Source organism: Falco punctatus (assembly GCF_963210335.1).
Source record: "Falco punctatus genome assembly, chromosome: 5".
NCBI classification, from domain to species: Eukaryota; Metazoa; Chordata; class Aves; order Falconiformes; family Falconidae; genus Falco; species Falco punctatus.
The window spans coordinates 5,600,712-5,623,313 of NC_137584.1; the positions used below are offsets into that span (position 1 = coordinate 5,600,712).

Genomic DNA, 22,602 nt, shown 5'->3' on the forward strand with positions numbered 1-22,602 from the left:
ATGTAGCTGCTATATCCAAAGGTATAATTAGGAAATATTTAAATTATTTTGCTTAAATATCTAAATACCTTTACAGTTAACTCCTATATACTTGAATACGTATATTATAGGTTTGTATCTTTCTATGAGCTTTGGTTTCACTAAACCTCTTACAGTCCGATACAAATGTTTGAAAACCAAGTATTTGGCAAAATATTTTTATGTATCTGTATGATCCTAAATATTGTCCAAGGAAAACTTAGACTGTTCGAATAATTTGGTGTTTGGTTTTAATACTGATTTTTGTATCTTGGCAGGGACAGCCTGTTGGAGACTGTGATTTCAATGTTCGACTTGCATGTATAGAGAAAGAGATTATATTTCCACGACATGAAAAGATGAAAAATGGTCTTATCGACAAAGCACAGGAACCATTCAGTGTTCGAAACAAACCATTTTTCGACATCTACACTTCAAGAAAGGTAAACTTGATTTCAGTTGTTTATGTTATGGCACTGAAGACAGCAAAGCAGTGTTGGGTATAGGTTTCCCCTCAGCTTTTTTTAGCTTCTAGTGAGTTCCTCTGCTAACCAAGTGTTCAGCAATGCTTGGGGGGCAATTGGCAGTTTGGGATACTCTGAAGAGTGGTTTTAGGCTGCCTATTCCTTCTGAATTACTATTTTATCATATTTAAAAGCTATGCTTTGGCAAAACCCAATTCTTTCGTTTCGTAACGTTGAATGATGATATAGAAGTTAATAGCTTTAGGTCTCAAATATCTCTGAGCTCAAGGGAATGTCTGAGTGCTGTTGTTTACACTATCCTCCTTCACAGGTAAGAGTATAATGTTGTTTTTACTGCCAGTCCCCATTTGGCCATAGTATAAGAATCATGAATTGTGCTTGAACTCCCACTTCATGTTCAGCAGCGATTACTAAGAGCTCATTCTAGTTAATGTCTCCACCTTTTACTTATTAAAATACCCCCCCAGGTCTTCTGAAGTAATGCGTATGACTTGCAAAGATATATATATGAGTTCCTGTCTTTCGTTGTGCACTCTTTTCTTCAGTATAGAAATATCCCAACATGCTGTAAAATACTTTTATTCTCTTCTATGGGTTAAATGGCTCCCAGATAATACTTTCTTCTAGAGGAACCTGTTTTGCTCAGCAGTGCTATTAGAAGTAGTCCCATGTCTCATCAACACAGGGCAGTGAACATCAAATTGGCAGCTTCCATTTGCTTTTGTCATTTCCTTGATCCTGTAGCAGGTAATGAATCTTGCCCCAAGAGAAGCAGTAATGATACTTTGGCTAACCAAGAGTGACTGAAAAGTAAATGAAGAGATAAAGCATAAGCTGGACTTTCAAAAAAACCTGGCAGAGGGTAGCAGTCTTTGGAAAGTTTAAGTCACAAACAATGCTATGAGACGTGTGTGTGAATAAGGCTCTGTAAATGTTTTGATCACTTCTTTATATTTGTGTTTGTTGCGTTTCTGGGTTGTCTATTGAAAATCAATATCATAAATTTGAAGTAAATTTTTCATGGAGGGAAAAAGGCTGTTTGTCTAGGACACGTGATTTTGAGCCTGAAATTAAAAGAAACTAGAACAAAAGGAACATTTTTTAAAAATGGCCTCTAACAGAAATTTATAGCTTTTTCGGAAGTGTTCTGAAGTTCCAGGTTATTTAACCTTATTTAAAAATCACAGGAAGAACATGGTTGGAAGTATTCCTAAAAACTTTTCTAGGAAAAACACATCTGTAAACAAATGTTGTGCTAGATAAGTTTAATTGCCAGCACATGACTACTGAAATGGTCCTCTGCTTCCCAAAACCTACGTCATTAAAACTGTGCTCAACGGCTTTATTTTTCTGTCTAAAGGAGATTTCTGAATTGTCCACGTGTGTTCCAATATATTGGATTTTAACAGTTCTGCCTGCAACACTTTTAAAAGTCAGCAATGGAGTGATGCTGTTCACTGGTCTTTATCTGCCTTTCTCAAAGCTCTGAGCATAAACTCTTTTAAAATGTTGACTGTCTTACTACCCAGCAGTAAAGCATCAAATAAGTTGGTGAGGAGAAAAAAAATGATAGATGGCTAGAATTAATTTCTTAATAGACTTATAATTGCTTTTGACACTAATGCTTGGACAATATTTCTTTATTTTGTCCTTTGCCACCAAGTTTAAATTGTGAATTACGGTCTAAACCAGTTATCAGGTGAATTTTCTTTATTTTTGTGAAGAATATTTCTGTATGCAGCAGCTGGAGATACACACAGATGGCAGAAGGGTTAGAGCTACTGGTAATGCAGAGCAAATAGCCACAGTTATTTTTCTCTTACTTTCATATTTCGTATATTTTTATATTTCAAACATTTATGATATATTTACTCTGTGTGTGTATTAGATCAAATTGGTAGGAAGATAAAGCAAGTAAGAGTAATATCCTAGATTTTATCAAACCGTATATGTTGAGAGATTATTTTTTTAACTACGGCTCTTTTTTGTCAGTTAACTTTCCCCCCAGTTAGAGTGAGTGAAAGTCAATGACTACTCCGCTGTACAGTTGTGTAGCTCATTTTCTTTTCTTGAGGGTTCCTTTTCCTCTGAGAGTTTCGCTGCCTTTTTATGAGCGATGAATACACCCTTGGAACAGATACAGTGGTGACTTCTGCAGTTTGAGAGAGCAGGGCATCTGAAAAGATGAAGCATGGCTGTCTTTCTGGTTTTTGTTACTTATCTCAAGCTTTTAAAAAGCAGTATTGGAAGATATCAATAAGCCTGCTGTACCAGGTAGAACTTAAAGAACACTGCAGTCTGCCTTTGAGGTTATGTTGTGAATGCAGTTCAGTCAACGAATTCTCATCTTAAATGTGTTATTACCATCTAAAAACATCTTTGAAATAAGAGTATCTGTACACTTGATTATTGGGGTATTTGGGTTTGGTGTGGGTTTTTTGGTGCTCATTGTTGGTGTTTTTTTGTTTTGGTTTGGTTTTGGAGTATTTTTTTTAAGTAGCAATCAGGGCAAACTGTAAAGCTTTCTACATTTTGGGTTTGAAATAACAATAGGTTTTAAAACTTCTTGTACAGTGTGCTTTCTAGGTTTTAAATAATCCTTGTCTTCACTTGAAGTCACTGTTACCTATTGAAACATGTACATTATACTACTGTTACAACAGAAAACTTCTGAGGCTTTGAATGTGATTATTGTTTTCAATAACTTTTATATCAATATTTAAGAATTGTTTGAATGCCCTATGATAACAGTAAGGAGTTTTAGGTAGTGCTACCAGTATTGATCTAGAGTTTTACCTAAAGCAATATTAGTAAATGTTTAAGGGAAATCATTATAGATTCAAAATATATTTCAAATCTATATCTGCTCAAAGGAATAGGATTCATAAAATATATCTTCCTAGAAGAGTAATTGTTGCTAAGAATTGTTGTTGCTCTTATTTACCTCAAAAATACATTTTTTGTTTCATTACTTCTGTGAACTTGATGAGTATGATTCCTGTAAAACTTCTGTAGGATGGTGAAGCAGGGATTACATCTTCATATTTATCACAACTTCATGAACAGAATTTTTCACTGTATATGGTCAGAATAGACTACTGTTTTGAAGCATTGCCATGTTCTGAGAGAGGACTGTTTAAAAATGGTATTGCTTTGCCCAAAAGATCTTTTTCCTCTGTTACTTCAGTCATCTCTGCAACTATAGCAACAAATGTACTCATCGCGATGAATACCTCATTAGTCTAGCTGAAAGAGCAAGCTGAGTTCCTTTTGCATCAATGACAAATGACAGGGTTTATGAACTCCATGTGCAGCACAGCAAGGTCTACAGGGAGACAAGGAATTCCTTCTAGCTTCTAAGTCTGCTCATATTCAGATTGACTCAGCATATCCATCAATCCTTCTCCAGAGATTGTGGCAGCAGGATGGGTGCTAAAGGACTGACAAATGGGACCTGCTTAGGTAGATCTTTTCCTTACGCTTAATTAGCCATTTTTCTTGTTCTTCTCCAGGAACAGTGTGATCCTTTCATATTTGGAAAGAATCTAACAGGATCATTTCTTTCTTGACTAGAGGTCCTTAGAGATTTACACCCATGTGTGGTCTCAGAAAAACTGCATTTTCTGAAGCGTGGGTTTCTTCCCTGCCTCCAGTTCTTGTGCTGCACTGACAGAAGATAAGAGCTTCATAGGTCACCCCCAAGGCTTGTTATTTTCAAAGAAAGATCAATGGACATAGCAGTCTTTGTCCACAGGTAAGGTGGATCTCTGATTGCACCAGCATATTCAAGACTGAAAAAGTAGAAAACCCATACTGCTGGTCAGAATGTGTTTCGTCAAAATTCTTGGAGTATGTCTTGGAGGTTTTTTTTGAAGCGTAGCTGGGTTTTGCTTAGGGACAAGAAAAGCATCTGGAACCACACGTCACATCTTTGTTTTGAGAAACTTCAATTTTTGAAATGTGTTGCCAGGATGCAGTCTGAACCTCACAAAAGTAAATATTGTAGACCTCTCCCTTCACAGCCTCCCTCCGCCATTCCTTTCTGTGACCTGTGTTAAGACATAGTGGTCCAGATTGAAAGCTGTTGTCGGCCATTCTTCTTACTAAGAATAGCAGGTATCAGTAAACGTGTGTTAGCTTGGGTGGATTGTAGGAAGATTACTCAAAAAGGGCAGGAGTCTCAGCACTGTATTTAATAGTAGAGTAAGTGGCTAAAACTTTTAATTATACCAGGAAAAATGAATGTTGTCCACATAGGTTTAGTTATTTTCTGTGAAAATATTGAAGTAATTACATGAAACAGCAGTAAACTTTGTACTGTGTTATACAATATGTCCAATAATGAAATTGTTCTTAGAGTTATGGATTTGGGACTTTAATACCAGAGTTAGAGTACTGGGTGGTTTTTTTTCTAATCTGAAAATCAATTTATTGTGAAATGGAATGGACTTTTAAAGTGCAGTTATGAAGTATGGCAGCATTTATAGTTGTGCCTTGCTATTCGTTGTTGGCACTAGATTTTGGAAATAAGGGCTGTGTCTTTACAACGTTATATCTTTATCATGGTGTATTGTTATTTTAATATGTTTTGATGCACTTTTGTTTGGTTTACGTAAGACTGAGTTGTGGTGCTAAGAGGAGGAAAAGAAAGGGACAGTGGGGACAGGTTGTATATTCTTGGCATTTCTGAAAATGTTACCTTGTTCAGTTTTGGTGTTGATGGAGAAAGCAGTATTGCTAAACTTGTCTGCCTCTATAATCAAAGAATCATTAATCACAGTTTACTCTTTTAGTGTTAGTTGGGAACACATGTACTCTGTGAGCCATTTTGCGTTTTGATATAACTTCCAAATTCTTTTAGAAAGGTGTTTTTGAGCAATGTTGAATCTTCACTGTTTGTTATTACACTTGCATGTTTGGTCACTTGTGTTGCACAGCTTGCTTTCTTTTCATTTATTAGCGTGCATCAGAATTCAAGGAGGCGACATGGTCAAACCTGCCAGCTCTCCCACCCATCATGTAACGATAGCAGCAGTCCATGGAAGAAGCTGAATTTTAGGCTTCCTTGATGATGAAGTATTAAAGACCAGTGAGATTAATACTTTATATGCTGTATATTCTTAGCCTTGGAGCTTTAGCCTTTTATTTATACAAATATTTTAGGATTTTCAACGAGGACATTATCTTCATGATATTAAACAGGAAGTACAGGTACATAGAAATAATTAAACTCTTGGATGTGATGCAAGTCTTGGGTTTCACTACCTAAACCAGCCCACAGTTCTTTTGCAAGGCTTTTTTGTGCGGACAGTTCCAGCCTGGATGTCATTACTAAAGCCTGTTGTTAGTGAAAGTGCTGTTCAACAGGAGTGGAAAATAAAGTTCCTTTCTGTGCTGTCCATGATCCCGTCGAGTATTGTGCCCATTAGTCTCAACAGAACAATAGGGCTAAAGGTTAAGCAATGATACAGGTCAAATGAACAACCTTTTGCAAATGTTAGCATGCTGTATGTCAATGACTTGTCAGCTCTTAGACTATTATCTGGCTTTAAAATGACAGCCTGTCCTAGAGGGATTAGGATGAAGGCGAGTAATCTCTGCTAGAAGATTAATGGTCTAGGATCTTCTTGGAAGTTTTCAGTCAAATCTGTGAACTGACAGATGACTTATTTTGTTCTCCTGGTTTATTTGACACTTGGATTTTTATTTTTACTTTTTTTCTGAAACTGCTTTTGTTGTAGTTAGGAAAGGTGGAATGCTTAAAAGTTTGTACCCATAAATGTATAACTACTGTTGAGGTAGTTTGCTTTGGAAAATTAAGTGACTGTGGACCTCTCTCCAGTGATGGATATTGTGTAAGTACGTGACTTGCTGATGTTGGTGTGAAGTATTTTGCAGGCAGCCGAAGAAGCTGTAAGCTAGTATTTGCATGGCCAGAAAAAATGAACCGTGATAAAAGGCACAATATGTGGACATAGCTCATCCATGTCTGCCAAGAGAGCTGTTAACCCAGAACTGACTGTAAATGACCACAAAGCCCTGTCTTATGTCACCAAGTAGCCTACAGACAAAAATGTGGAGAAGGTTTGCAGTCACGGGGCAGAAGACGAAAGAATTCAATGGCAGCAGCAGCAGTGTGTAGTAATCTCTGTCTATTGGAGATTTTGAATTCTGCATCTCGGTGGAGGGGAAATGTTACCATCTGGAGGGTTTTTAATGCCAAAAATACTTGTGTCCCCTGTTTTTATTTTTGTTTTTATTTTCTCTGCCTTAAGGAGTAGCTTAATCAGCCCACCTTTCAATACTGCGTTTCCTGACCCAGAGTTGGCAGTCAGTCATCGGTGTCTGGTCTGCACCATAGTCCTCACTCCATCTGTTCTGTTCCAGGCTTTTGGCCTATTTATCATCTCATCTTCTTTTAATTATCTTCTAACCCATCTCCCATCCACCATTTTGTTTCTCCTTGCTTCTATTTCTTTACTTTATATATTTCTTTTGTGCTATTCCATCTCCCCAAATGTAAAAATTGCCTTATTCCACCCTTAGATGCTTTTGTGCTGCTGGTTATTTTCACTCAAATCTCTTTGGAGTGATTTTCTTCCTGTAAATGCAAATTATCATTGACTTGAGCAAACTAGTAAATGAGTAACGAATAAGAAGCTGGAAAGATGTTACCTTATGTTTTGAGTAGAATTTGAAATCTTCACTCGGCAGCTGTCTTGTATCCCAACGTGTAGTACTTCAGCCTGAATTTTCAAAATTATTTTACCATGTGAGGTAAAGCTAAGGACAGCCAACCAGAGCAAGTGGTAGTTTTGTATATGAAGTAGATGACCAAACTGTGGCTTTTGAAGCTGAATTTAAGTTACTGCTGCTTAGAGTTCAGTGCTTGAACTGCGGCTATTTCGTGCAGCCAGCTGCAGCACTGGAATGATGTGGATGCTGCTTGGTAAACAAAATTCCTGGCAGTGTGAGGATGAGCATAGCAGGGACTTTGCTGGCCAAGGCTGGTGGGGTGTCCAGCTGCCTCTGGGGGCTCCTTTGCTTTCTGTGCCACAGGGAGGCTGTAGTCGTTTGGTTAGATTTGGTTTACAGCAAAAGATTTTTCCTTGTGCTAGGGGAAGGGATGATTTGGCTGTGGCTAACTTTTCAGCCTCCCTGCTCTGGTGGAGTCACTTGAGGAGACCCATTCACGAACAAGAATCTGTGTTCATTTCCTGGAGTTAACAAAAGAGGATTAGGCTACTTGCTTTTGATTATTATTATTTGTGATGTTGAAGGTCAAGTATAATATTTCAGCACAGTATAATTTTGGTTAGGAAAATAAATATTTTTTTGCTTTTGGTTTAAGCAGTTATTCACACATTAGTTACATTTCACATTTTTTGGGAAATGATCTACTGAAGTTAAAACATACAGTCTTGAATATTTCCATGAAGGATTATTTTCATAACTAGTGGCCCATGTTAGATATTGCTAGTTGTACAAATTAAATTAGAGTAATTCAGATGTGAAATTTATAATTAAATTCTGACTTGCCAAACTATAGTATGAAAGAAAATAATGAAACTAGTGGAAAAATAAAGGCATATGGGTGAAATGTTATACTTGATGCACATTGTAAGTTTAAACATCAGAACAGTACGTACTCAGTTTAGCTTTCAACATTTTAACATTAGCTTTGAACATCCTAAAGTTTTGTAAATTATTTTTTTTGTATTTTGTGTAATGGAAATACAGAAATAATGAAAAACCTTTTTAACCAGGAAAAGTGTATTTTAACAGTGATTTCTACTTGAAGTTTTGTGGTGTGTTACCAAAACAGAGAAAATGCAAATCTGTTTGGACCTAATTGCCAGTTGGTATCCCAGTATGGGCAATTGAACTGGTATATTTGGTATCTTCTGAATTAGTTAGAGGACTCAGCTGTGGTGACTAAGTGGGTCACTCCATTCATTAATTGTGGGGCAACTGTTTAATATTGTCTGTTGTGCCACTTCACAGCCTGTCACTTTCGAAACTGCCTCCTGGCAATACAGCTCCACAGGGGAGCCATCAGCCTTCTCGTATTGGAATGATGTTCAAGAGACATGCGCTTAATTTGGATAAAATGAATAAAAGCACAAAGAAAATTGTAAAGATGGGGGTTGAAATTTAAAGCAGTTTATTATGATACAGGATTATAGGACATCCCTGCTAGTTCTTTCTTTCCTTGTAATATGCCCAGTCTTGCAAAAAACCCTAAACTGTACAAAATTAATTTTTCTTAACTATGAAGAAATAATAAAATCTTAGCATTTTACTGTTATGACCTTAGAGTGGCAAGTTTTAATTTCAGTTTTGTAGCAAATAAAGCTCTCGAGTGCCTTTGCGTAACAGAAGAATTATATTTGTAAACATCTAGTATATAATGTTAAAGCTTAATTTTTGTGTTAAAATCACTGCATCAGTGGCTAGTGGAATATCTTAGTGCACTTTGAATCAGGCTTTGTAACAGTAGATGTGTGAAGACTTGTATTCTTGAACATCCATTTTATGTCTAATTGAATCATTGCATATACAAATTTGTCTTTGTTCAGGAGTCTTAATGGAAGTGCTTAATAAAACATAATCCTTAATTATCTGATTTAATTAAAACAGGCCTGTCCACATTCTTGACAACCAGAGACTGGGTTATGTTGTAGCAGTTTGCACAGGGGCTGAATAACAGGCAAACCCTATCAAGTTTGTAATGTTGGAAGATTATTTAGAGAACAAATTAAAATGTACTTGTACCCATTGCACTCAACTCAATGTCATTTTCCCCTTTGACGTCAGAACTTTTGAATGTTGTATTTGATCAAACCCAGAGTATTAGGAAGCTTCTAAACATTAGTGGGAGAACCTTTCTCAGTTGAGGACATCAGGTAATAGATGTTACGTTACCGAGTATCTGCCATCCATTCAGGAATGTCACAGATTGTGGATCGTTTGTAAATAGGTCAGAGAATTTGCTGGTGGGACCTATTAAACCTCCTCCAGCTCCAGCAAGACTCTAGTCTCAGGCAGGTGTGCTCTGCCAAGTAGGAGTGCATGGGGAAAGGGATGTGGACAAAATCCCAGCCCCTAAAAGAAAAAACTGAAGTTCCCTTGAGGGCTGAAATAGAGAACTGGCAAGAGCACAGTAAATTAAATGGCCAAGCTATGAAATATATTGCTGTTTCTTCATCAGGTAAAATAAATGAAATATTGTTGCTGTTTGGCAGTGGCATTCCCTCACAGCCTCGAGGAATCTGTGTTTTTCCCATTTTGAAGCTATCACAAAAGTCAATTAAAGTTTCTTGAAGCAGCAGCCTATTTCTCTTATTTGAAAAAGCCATTTGAAAACATCGTAGTTAATTGATGGCAATTTCTCAGTTTTGTTTCTAAGAAGAGATTGACAGTGAGAAATGCCTCATGCTTATTTTGAATTCAGGAATGCAGATGTGCTGTCAAATTAAGCATTTATACACATAGCGCTTGTGTTATTCTTGGGTATTGTTTTGAATATATTAGGTACATGACCTTTGGAGTTGTTCAGTCAGAACCAGCAAAGTGGTGATAGCTCAGTGGGACTCTTACTGCAGTGTGCTCTATGTTTTTCTAAAATGTCTCCATCCAAATAATTAAGGAACGCAGCATATTGCTGATGTTAGTAGCATCTGTAAAGAGCGCGGTTAATGAATTAGCTGCAAACCCAAAAAGAGATTAAAAAAAGAATAGAACCATCAAACTTTCTTCCCTGCCACCTCCACAATATATTTTATTATTGTTCACTAGAGTGTTTTTTCCCTTGTGGCGAGGTAATGAAATCAGGCTAGTGCGGTTTTTCAGCCTTCTCAAGATCGAGTGTTGCATCCCATCACAGATTACTGTAACTTCCAGCTAATGATATATCTGGAAATGGCTTTTCTTGAAGTCTTTTAGAGGGGTAATAGAAGAGATTTAAGAAGCAGGTTTCAGAATATGATATATATATATTATTTCTGTTGCTTTAAGATCACTATGAAAAAAGCAGACTATAGCACTCCCCTGTGTTATATTGCTCCAGTTATAGAACTGGCAGCAGTTCTAGTAGGAGCTGGGAAAGCTCTTAAGAGTCCAGTGTGTGGAATAACTTGTTCTTTTCAGAGGTACCTGAATCATAACACAAAGCTAGTTGCAGATAGAAGGGCTGAGTCTGACTTTCTTGCTTGGAGATGTTGCTCATTCCCCATCACATGACTATAAAAAGGAATTTCTATTGCCTACCTGTTCTGGAAAGAATACATAGACTCTGGTAAAGACTTTTCTGCAGAATTGCTCTTCTAAAATACAATCAATGGAGAGTGGTGTCATTAGTTAGAACGCTAATGCCCAGGTGCTAATAGTTTGGATCCTTGTCAGTCATCAGCTATGGAATTATATGAGCAAACAGTTGAGGAATAAACTCTACAGTAGTTACAGTTCTTTGAAGCGTGGTGTTATTTATGGTCTCTAGCCTAGTAGCGTCAAGTCTTCAGAGTATGTGGCTTTGACATCAAGGAGTCTGGGAGTCCTGCGCATCATGCTTGTAGCCAGAAGAGAACACTTGGAGCTGAAGTACAGGCCCCAAGTTATGCTAGCGGCAGCCTGAATCCACAGCCCTTCAGCTTCATCCACATAGAACGCAAGAGAGCCATCAAATGAGAACGTATTCATAATACATGAGAGGGCTGTTGTAGCTTGATAGGTGTGAGGTAAATAAATGTTTTTTCCATTGCTCCTGCTGAGTTTCTAACTAGATTTAGACCAGAGGAGAGTACGTAGGTGTCAGAGCAAACCCAGGTAGAATTAGGTCACCTTCCTTCCTCTCTGTGCATGCACCTGTCTGTTGCCACTTCATGTTATTTCAGCCTTGCTGCTCCCGCTGTTACTAGTACACAGCTTGTGGAAGTTCAGTGGAGGTGCCCAGGTGAGCTTTTACGAGAGCAGGTAAGTTCCCATCCTGCTGCAGGATCTGTGAATGGGCTCTACATAGGAGACGTGACCCCTGGTAAAGCTGGCCACCCGCAAACTGGCTGTGAAATACTGGAAAGTGAGCAAAAAGACTCTTCTTGCCATTATCTGTAATTAGAACAAGTGGGAAAATGTCAGTAAATGTTTCCCTGTGGAACATGAATTTCAGTTTCATTGTCTTCTAGCAGTGTTTTGCTACATGAGCCGTTAGTTGGGACCATATGTACTTCAATACTACGAGTGCCGCTTTAAAGGGTAAAGCAGTGTATTCTGTACAGGAGTGCTTGCTAAACATGATGAAGGAGCGTCTAGAGGAAACTATGTGTATTTCTCCTGCAAAAGAATTTTTGTTACTAGAGACTGGTCAATCTGCGAAGGTAAATTCAGTATTGTTAAACATGCCTTTGGTCAAGCTTTAAACTGAGGAAGGCCCACCTTGCATGCTTGCTTTTTTTGGGCTACAGATTTGCTGTCTTTAGGAGATCTTTTTGTGCTGGATTCTGATCTCGTGTGTTTAAAAATATTAGGGTAGGCCGCTTATGGAATTCTTAAAAGGTACCTCAGTGACCAGTTGTATCCACTGTGCTTTTGTTGTGGCTGTTGGCTATTCCTACACCTAACAGATGGCACTCGCTTAAACTGACAAGCTGTGGGATAGCCGAGCATTACTAATAAAACGTATCACATGTTAAACTTGACCTGACATTAATCAAGTTTTGAATGCTACAAATGATTCATGGATAATAATTAGTCTCTTGATCATATTAGTGAACATCAGTCTCACATTGCTGCCATTATCTGCTTTCGTTCTTATAAGGAGCAAATCCATTGCAGTAATTAGGTGTTTTTAATGTCTTTTGCACCAAAATGTTCTGTATGATTAACTTGGCAAAGAGGTTATTTTTAGTCTTTCAGTATGATTGATTTCAGAGCTAACAAACTGAAAGGCATTCCGTAAAATAGTATTTTATAAAAAGTACATATTTTTAAATTTTATCAACTGAGAAAATTCCCATGTGTCTTTATGCAGTCATTTGGTATAATTTTCATCAGAGTATGATACAGCTGTTGCCACAGATTACACAGTTCAAAATAGTGGTGAATTTGTTAAACGTGAACCTTTGGAATTTACTTTTACTCTTCTTGATGTTAACCAATAACTCTACTAAACAAGTACTTTCAAGATGTACGTGTTCATACAAAGTAACGTTTGCAGCTTTTCTCTGTTTATCTCTTGATTAACATCTTGAGTGGATGGATGGCTGTGTGAAAGCTGGGATTTGAGCTTTAAGCATAAATTTTTTTAAAGGATTTTCATCTAATTTGAATTATACACTGATTTTACAGCCCAAGAGCATGAAATTTCTTTTTAAGTAATGAGCAAGTGAGAAGTTTGTACTTTGTGTTCCTTATGCCATTATGGCAAAGTAGATTATTTCACTAGTTCACTGAAAATGTAGCAGTTATTCTTCAATGTTTTGGTTCTTATTTTGCATAAAAAACTTCTTTAAATAGTTACTTCCTAGCGAGGTCATTTTTAAATTTATTTTATACAGGTTTTGATCCTACTCTTTCTTTATGCATATTTGAGATCATTAGCATGGGCCAAGAAATGTTTTGTAACTTCATGATTTTTTTAGTATATTACCTTAAGGATATTGAGTACAAGTTGTGGATTTCTGACTGTACTGTCAGTTATCGTGCTGCATTTCCTTTCTTGCCTTTTTATTGCTGGTTTCCCAGCAAACAAAAATTCAGAATCTTTAAGATAGCCAAATACAATGATAATTGAGGATGCATTATAGAATTGGACTTTACTCTGCTGTAAAGATACACTTCAACTGATAGTGTTGTATAAGATTGGATACATATCCAGAGATCTCCTTGAAAGGAGACTCCTGCGGAGGAGGAGATGGAGTGCATTTTTTTTCTCACTGCTATGGCTCCTCCAGAATATTCTATCTAGTCTAGCTGGGATTGTTTCAGTTGATGAAAAAAAATAATAACTAAGTTTGGAGGAACATTATTGAAATATTTAAAGAGTTACAGCTACTTTCCTGCAAAATGTTTGAAATGTGAAGCTTGTTTCTTTGCACAAAAAAAAACCTGCAAGAGATGTCTTGGTCAGTGCCTAAATAGAGGAAACAGGATGAAAATTTGAAGGAAGAGAAAAGATCCAGAGAAATAGGCATTAATTTTTTAAGCGTGCATGCAGTACTTCATGGAACAGCTTAATGAAGATTGTGGTTCTTCATCACAGTGTGCTGTAACTTGTGACTGCATAGTTTTCAAAAAAATTACTTGGCACTTGAGCATATCTCTTGAAGAGGAGCTTCAATATGCATGAGAGGGTTTCATCCTCATAGCTGTATGAAAGGCTGAACTGGTGACTCAGCTGTCTCTGGTTTTGGGCAGGGAGGGGAGGAAGCAGTGGAACTGCCAGAGGTGTGCCGTTAATCCTCTCCCATCTCCTGCCAGACTGTTAATTTACACTGGATTTTTTTAGGTCAGCTGGTTTCCTGCAAGCACTAACACTAGGTGAGGTGAACAGTAACCCAAGTATGAAAAAGATGAGTCTGAGTGAATTCAGTTTGAGGTTTTTATTTTAATTTTTTCCATGTTTCAGAAGTTGTGTGCTCCCTTTAATTCCCAAAACTGTGTATTCCCAAGTCACTAAAGACTGTTACTGTATATTTGTGGTAATTTCAGTCAACAAATCAGTCAGAACTTCTCAACACTTTATTTTGGGCTGCATTTATCTTACAATGTTAATTAGCCAGCTTTTATTTGTGGAAAATTTGAGATATTGAGTTTTATTTATTAAATAATATATGACATTTCCCCCCTACCCCAGGTATATAGTTACTCACATGCTATTTGATGCTTTTTTGCTTTGAGACTGGAAGCAACTCTGTAATTCTTGATACCTTCTCTGCTTGCAGAAACAAAACAAACAAAAAAAATATGTTGCAGGACAGGGGAAACTGGAAAGATTCTAGGGAGAAGGAAGGAGCAGAGATGACTACCGTACTTAGAGGGACCAGCTTCCCTCACCTGACATGAAGCTGCATTTGATAAATGTTTTCAAGCATTGCACAGTAGCCTGTGTATCATCTGGAAGGAAACTTACACCCCACCAACAGCATGTTTAATTCTTTTCCAGAAGGCCTCCTTTTCAAAATGTAATGTTTGAAAGCTGGAGTTTAGAATGTTAATAGTTTGGATGATGGCTCCATCATTGCCTGTTACTGTTTGATTTGTTTTGGAAAATGTGATAGTTGGGATGAATCTGAGCGAGGCTATTTTTGCTTTATGAGAGTTTACCACCTCTGGAAGAAGGGGCAGGCAACTCAGGAGGAATATAAGGATGTCTTGAGGTTATGCAGGGTGAAAATTAGAAAGGTGAAAGCCCAGCTAGGTAACAGGCTGGCTGCTGCTGTAGAAGATAAATAAAGTGTTTTTATAGAGTAGAAACAGAAGAAGGGCCAAGGAGAATCTCCATCCTTTATTGGATGTTGCAGGGAACATTGCCACAAAGGATTAGGAAAAGGCTGAGGTACTTAATGCCTTCTTTGCCTCAGTCTTTAATAGCAAGACCAGTTGCCCTCAGACTCCTGAGCTGGAAGACAGGGACAAGAAGCAGAATGAAGTCCCCACAGCCCAGGAGGAAAAAGTTAATGACTTGCTGCTCCACTTGGATTCATACAAGTCTGTGGGGCTGGATGGGATCCACCCAAGGGTATTCAGGGAGCTGGTGGGGGAGCCACCATTTATCAACAGTACTGGCTAACTGGAGAGGTCCCAGAAGGCTGGACGTTAGCCGATACGATGCCCCAGAAAGGGCTGGAAGGAGGATCCAGGGAACGACAGCCCTGTCAGCCTGACCTCAGCGCCGGGGAAGGTTGTGGAGCAGGTCACCCTGAGGCCATCACACAGCATGTGCAGGACAACTGGGGATCGGGCCCCGCCAGCAGGGGTTATGACAGGCAGGTCCTGCCTGACGGACCTGGTCTCCTATGACAAGGTGACCTGCCTAGCGGATGAGGGAAAGGCTGTGGATGTTTTCTCTGCCTGGGCCTTAGCAAAGCCTTTGACACCGTTTCCCACAGCATTCTCCTGGGGAAACTGGCTGCTCAGGGCTTGGATGGGTGCACTCTACACCCGGTAAAAAACCGGCTGATGGCCGAGGCCAAAGAGTGGTGGTGAATGGAGTTAACTCCGGTTGGTGACTGGTCACAAGTGGTGTTCCCCAGGGCTCAGCACTGGGGCCAGTCCTGTTTCATGTCTTTATCGATGATCTGGATGAGGGGATCGAGTGCACCCTCAGTAAGTGTGCAGATGACACCTGGTTGGGGGGGAGTGTTGATCTGCTTGCGGGCAGGAAGGCTCTGCAGGGGGTCTGGGCAGGCTGGATCGATGGGGCCAAGGCCAGTTGTATGAAGTTTAACAAGCAGAAGTGCAGAGTCCTGCCCCTGGGTCACACCAGCCCCAGGCAGCGCCACAGGCCTGGGGAAGGGTGGCTGGGAACTGCCTGGGGGAAAGGCCCTGGGGGTGCTGGTCAACAGCCGGCTGGACATGAGCCAGCAGTGTGCCCGGGTGGCCAAGGGGGCCGACAGCATCCTGGCTTGTGTCAGACACAGTGTGGCCAGCAGGACCAGGGCAGTGACTGTCCCCCCGTACTGGGCACTGGTGAGGCCGCCCCTCGAACCCTGGGTTCAGGTTTGGGCCCCTCACTGCCAGACAGACACTGAGGTGCTGGAGCGTGTCCAGAGCAGGGCAACGGGGCTGGGGAAGGGTCTGGAGCACAAGTCTGATGAGCAGCAGCTGAGGGAACTGGGGGTGTTTAGCCTGGAGGGAAGGAGGCTGAGGGGAGACCTTATCACTCCCTACAGCTGCCTGAAGGGAGGTTGTAGGCAGGTGGGGGTCGGTCTCTTCTCCCAGGTAACAAGTGACAGGACAAGAGGAAACAGCCTCAGGTTGTCCAGAGGGGGTTTAGATTGGATATTATGAAAAACTTCTTCATCAAAAGGTTTATCAAGCATTGGAACAGGCTGCCCAGGGAGGTGGTGGAATCACCATCCCTGGAAATGTTTGAAAAACACGTAGATGTGGCACTTAGGGACATGGTTTAGTGATGAACTTGGCAGTGCGGGGTTGGTGGTTGCACTTAATCTCAAAGGTCTTTTCCAACCTAAATAATTCTAGGATTCTGTGCTTTCTGATGTTATTCAAAAACAGGATTACTGAGGATATCATGTGATAGGTTGCTTTCAATATATTATATTCTCAATATGTTTTCCTTTCATTTTTCTTTTCAATCTTTATAGATTGAGATCTTCATATTTCAGTTCTGATTTTTAAGCCAAATAGTTTTGTTAGGCAGAGTTTTGTGTTTATTTGTTTTAGTTTTTTTTTAAAGCTTAAATACTGGGAGGCCACCCAGTAGAAATACTGGTTTTCGTACACAGATCTTCAGATGGATTTGTGATTCATAGATCTTTTCATTAGAGCCTTCTGTATGTAATAATAGAGATGATTTTTTTAGAATTATTTAGCAAAAATATTATAAAAATACTTAGTACTAGACACATTAAATTCAGGTATGTTTAATTGAATGTTTTTAAACCTCTGTACATTTGAAAGCATTTGTACCTCCTACTTTGGATGTAAAACTTTTTCTGGGATGTCTTAAATACGTCAGCAACCAGTGTTAAGTAATTTTTATGTTGAACTTGGATAATTAAGATCTCATGAAAGAGTGTATGCTGAGATGAGACAGGGCTATTGAAGAAATTGTTGTGTAAATACAGAAACTGGCAAGCAAGATGAAACAAATTAATGTAAAAATAGAAGAGGAGTGATAAAAGCAGAATAGTCCATCTCTGTTAGAGAAATGTGAGGAAGGAGCCAGAGTAATTGTTTCCTTTTAAAAAAAGATGGTTAGTGGTGCTGGTAACTTCTGAATCTTTCTCTGAAGACTGTAGAGTTTAAAGAATCTGCATTATCTGTACAGAGATTTATGAGCTCATGTCTGTAAAACTTGACAGGTTTCAGGATGTGAGAATTACTCTGTGGTCTGATGGTGAGGGCTGTCATCATCAGAGGAAGGGTTTGTTCTGTAAGTTGAGTTGAAACCTAAGCCAGTGAATATGCTGGCTCTGTGAAGTTAGGAGTGACAGTATGCTCATGTCCAAAGGTGTTTTACATTCTAGTTAACTGACAGGTTGATTGGTAGTTTATTTGTACCTAATACTTTTGAGTAAAGTATGTTCCCTTTTGCAGCTTTCACTGTGGAGTGAAGAGGTAGATGATCAGTAATTTGAAAGTGCCACTGAGAAACTGCTTAGGGACTGGTGTGGGCAGAGTTGCTCCAGCTCTACTTGAAACTGAATTGAACTTCAGCAGCTCTGAAGTTGAAAAAACATGGAAAATGGACATGTATTTGTCTTGTATTATAATAGTCAGAGGGATTTTTTTCTGTACCTCCAAGTATTTCAGTAGACTAACAAGCAGTATCAGTTTTCAGTCAGAAATGCGTACAAAATGATTAGGAATAATTGAATATTGTGACATAGCAGATCGATAATAGTTGCGTGCAAAGACCTTAACCAAATTATTTTGTAGAAAGTCAACATGACTTTGCAGAGTTGTCATTATGTTTTGGAATCTATATAACTCAGAATGTTATGTTTCCATTAGAACATTTTTGTAAGGGGAAGGAAAAGGCATAGTAATACCTACTGGACTTAACTTATTTCATTAATAAAGTAACATCTGAAAACTTGTCACAATCAATGTGGCTTGCCTCTGAATTGCAGAAACATTAATGAAAACCTACTATCGTTATGTGGAATCTGTATGCACCTGAATTTTATCCTCTTCCTGCAGGAGGAGCCAAGTGATTTCTTTAATGGTAAGTATAGAGAGAGGTCCAAAGCATGATTTTTCAATTAGCCACTGAAGAACTGTTGACTGGTTCAGTGTTGTAGTGAAATCAGCTTCAGCAGGTTATTAGCGCTACTTTGGTGACATACTGCTGCTCCTCCTCTCAGTGGTCAAAGAGCAAGGACAAATGCTGTTACTCATTGTACAGCTCCACTTATTCCATGTGATTATTCTATTCCTTTTGTTAGAAGGATATTATTAAATGTAGCAATTTTTTATTTAGTTATAAAGTTAGAAAGGAAAAAGTTTTAAATAATAACGTCTGGTATGAGTATGTGATTTATTGCAATGTTCACAGGGAAGTGGGAAGCTACAAGAAGTGAACAAAGGGGTTCACAGGTGGAAATAGATGCCGTGAGGCTACAAGGAATAACATGCCAGAAGAATTGGCTCGCATGCATCATTTACCCATCTCTTATAAAGTGTCATTGAGATGCATTGCGTTTTATCTGATCCCTGGCAGTCATCCCAGTCAAGCAGGTGTGCCATTCATCATGCTGCTGATTAAAAAAGACTGTACTGTTCAAGTTAATTAGAAATTTTAACGTGTAGAAAGTTGAACATGTTTTTTTAAAAGATGAACCACAATATCTGCATTTTAAGTTCATAAACCTAAAAGCCTTATATAAACTTTGGGTTTTAGTGTCAAAAATACTTGCTTACATGTCACATTCCTTTTCTGCTCATTCCCCTGTCATTCCAAACTTTCTGCAATATTCAGTGCATGTATATTTTGCTGTTCACCAACAACCTCTAGTTTAATTCTCAAGAAAATGTGCATGGAAGAAGCTCAGAGAAAATTTCCATTCCCTCCTTCCCATTTCCCTCTCCTCCTCCCCCAAATTGCTAATCCTTTCTAGTAAGAAATCCTTTCTAGAGTGTTATCATTCAAATACTTGTAATTGACCTAATAAGAATGAAAGCAGCATAACTGAGAATGAAAGCAGAATAACTGGGAGTATAAAGAAGTTTAGTTATCTGTTGAGGCTTGCACTGGTTTTAAAATCTATTTGTCTTTGAGATCTAATTGACACTTGGGAGGAGATGGCTTAGTGAGAACACTGTGGACTTCCAAAATGAGAACGAGTTCAAGTCTGAAACTTGGTGCCATGTTGATAAGAGAGATTCCCTTGCATTTTATAATTCTGGTGAAGTAGAAAATATAAGTGAATACTAGAATGAATTTTTTAAATGGTAAATTTTGACTTTACATTTTCATCTCCATTTATGAAGTTGTGATAGTGCCTTAATGTAGCTTTCTAAAACTATATGTAGACCAGAGTGGAGATTGCTACAGGTAAAAAGCCAGTGCATGATAATAATTTTATGCTTTATCCCAGTGAGTCACACACTCCAAATTAAAAGATTATTTCCGTATTCTGAAGTTTAATTTTGGGAAAGAGTAAATAACACAATTTATGTAAGCTATAATGCCAAAGTAACAATGTCCTCAAATTATAGTTCCTTTAAGAACTTCAAGGAAGCAGAAGGGAGATGATTGGTTTCTGTTTGCCACTTTGGTTAGTATAGTCTCAGCTAATTTGAAGTTTGTGTTTTACTTTTAAAGTTGTTGTTGCTGTTATTATTCTTCAGAGAGATATTTTTTGGTACTTGAATTTAATGAAATCTTTCCTGTGTGTTTTTGTCAGTGTGAAACATATTCTTGTTACATATTTCTCACTGGCAAGTCAGTTTTGGAACTGCACAGTAACCTTACAAGTGATCCACAGAAGACTTAGCTTGTGTAGAAATTAAAAAAAAGTTAAAAATTTTTTTTTTACATTTGTGTAAATATTTCTCCAATGTACTCATTGCTGTGATGAAGTGGAGACTGACAGTGAATTTATGAAATAATTTGATTTTTTTTTTGTTATTTTGTGTAGACACGTGATAGAGGATGCATTATACTGTGAGCCTCAGCTGTAAATTCCAAAATGATAACATGTAAATGCAAGCTACAAATTCAAGTTCCAAGTATGGGCTTTCTCTACTGAAAAATAATGTTCCACTGGATGATTTCTTACTCAGAATCAAATATTCTTGAAGTATTTTACTACTTTGAGAGTATTCTCAAAGAGTGTGTTTTTTCAATTAAATTGTATCTAAGAGTTGAATAGTGGAAGTTGTATTTGCTGACACTGCTGTAGGCACTAATATGTGTGGATAAGGAAAAAAGCTAGGTTTTTTATAACAAAATGATCAATTATTCTATGCAAACAGTTACAGATTTAAGTGAAATATCATGCTATATTAATATTGTTTGAAATATTTGGCCATCAGGTTTTTTGATCCTTGAAACATGTAAGTGCGTTACTTTGAGTTGTACAGCCCATAGTAAAATACAAATGTTAATTCTCAACTGCTTTCATACTTTTGCCCTTTACTGACTTAATTTGAATAATACAGTCAGTGGGTCATTGAGTTAAGTTGAACTATATAAGGGAAATGGTACAAAATTAACACCAAAAAGACCAAAATGTTGCTTTTAGAACTGGCTGGTTTACTGAGTTCTGTATTTGCTGTATTTTATGACCATGTGATTGGTTACACATCAAAGTTTGGTTTGGTTTGGTTTTTTCCCCCCAAATGTTACTAAAAGCACTTACAACAGATTCTTTGTCTCTACAGTAAAATATAAACCAAAATTAATAGAGAGGTGTTTTGGTAATTCACCTAATTTTTGCTATTACTTTTGTTACTACTAGAACTGTAGTTCTCATTGGTTATTTACTTTTCCTTAAGCAAGTCATAATTTAACATGGAACTATATAATCAATTCTCTTAACTGTCAACTAGCTGGTTTCATTAGTTTATTTAATTAGATGTTTTTTCTCTGGTAAATGCATCTTGATGGATGTATTCATCTCCATATGGAATTCACAGTCTTTGAAAATGAATATTCAAGATCCAACTTCAGACAGTTGTTTTACAGTAGTGAAGCTGTGTTACTGGGTTGTGCCCTAGTTAGGGAGTCTGCCAAACATGAATTTTGAATGATGCTCTGAAATATTTTTCAGTATGTAGTTTCAATCTAAAGTAATTGCTACTTGTGTGTTGAAGTGGCAGATGTGTTTTTTAATTTGGCTACGAATGACTGTGGTGTCCTATATCAGAAATTATTTTTCTTCATGTTTTTAGTGTATAGAATCATCTTGGTTTCTCAGTGTATCTTTCTAGATAAAGGCATTTTCCTTGAACAGGACTCTAAGGATTTGCGTCCCTGAAACTTGTTTCAGCCTTGAGTGTTCTTTGTAAAAATTGCTAATTTGTTGAATCTTTCTGTGTTGACATTTCCCAAACTCTAATGTTAAACCATAAATAAGCAGTTTACTAGCAAATTTTTGCAGTAGTAGTGTATAATCTGCTTTGATGGGCAGTCTTCTAAGTGAAATATTTCTCTATGGAAAAGGTATTTATTTTCCTTTTGTTCTACAGCTCCTGGAAGGAAGCTTTGCCAGAGAAGTTAGCCATGAAGTGGATGGCCTGATATTTCAGCCTACAGGAGTAAGTAGCGTAGAAATGGATTTTTCTCAAAAAATGTTTTTTCACTCTCAAATGAGATTCTCACCTTGCCTCCCCACTCATCCTTCCCTTTACTACCTAATTTTTGTTTCAGTCAGGATTACTTTGCAGTTGGTTCTGCTTTTTCCAGCTCCTCGGACTACTTAAATTCAGCTGGTTGCAATCTAATTTGTAGTATGTGTGACTTCAGATTAATCCGTGGTGGTAGTTTTTGGGAATCAACTCATGGTTTTTTTTCTGTGCATACTATGACATGCTGCTAAATAAGGATTTTTTTTTCTTACTGCATGGGTTTTGTAAATCTTTCAACCATTGATTTGAGCTCTTGGATTATTTTTCTTTCTCAGGGATGTTCACGTGTTAAAATTTTAATAAAATTTGTGACTCATGTTATTTTAGTGCAATTAAAGCATGATATATTCTTGAGCCATATCTGCCAGTATAAAGGTGAATGACTGGGCTGCGGGAAGTCACCAGAAGAACCGCAGATAATAAGAAAGAAAAAACGTAAATAGTTCTCAAGCAGGAAGGGTGTCTTTAAAGGAAGTCAGTAGCGTGACCTTGTCCATCCTACTACTGCTCCCTGTGATAGGATGGATACGCTGCAGTGTGTATTGTATGTTGGCATAGAGAGTAA

General features: G+C 38.0%; 1 protein-coding gene and 1 long non-coding RNA gene across 5 annotated transcripts in view; one reads left to right on the forward strand and one right to left on the reverse strand.

Moving 5' to 3' along the window:
* Positions 1-22,602, reverse strand: part of LOC308064662 — a 604,713-nt gene that overhangs the window by 233,714 nt on the left and 348,397 nt on the right. The gene's annotated exons all lie outside the window — the stretch shown is intronic.
* RNGTT (RNA guanylyltransferase and 5'-phosphatase) overlaps positions 1-22,602 on the forward strand; it is a gene marked incomplete at its 5' end in the record, with an annotated part of 189,470 nt that overhangs the window by 75,294 nt on the left and 91,574 nt on the right. For all 4 annotated transcript variants that reach the window (XM_080389351.1, XM_080389353.1, XM_080389352.1 and 1 more), the window contains 2 exons: positions 297-461; positions 21,879-21,947. In XM_080389351.1, the coding sequence (XP_080245477.1) occupies positions 297-461; positions 21,879-21,947 (234 nt within the window). The remainder of the gene's footprint in view (positions 1-296; positions 462-21,878; positions 21,948-22,602) is intronic.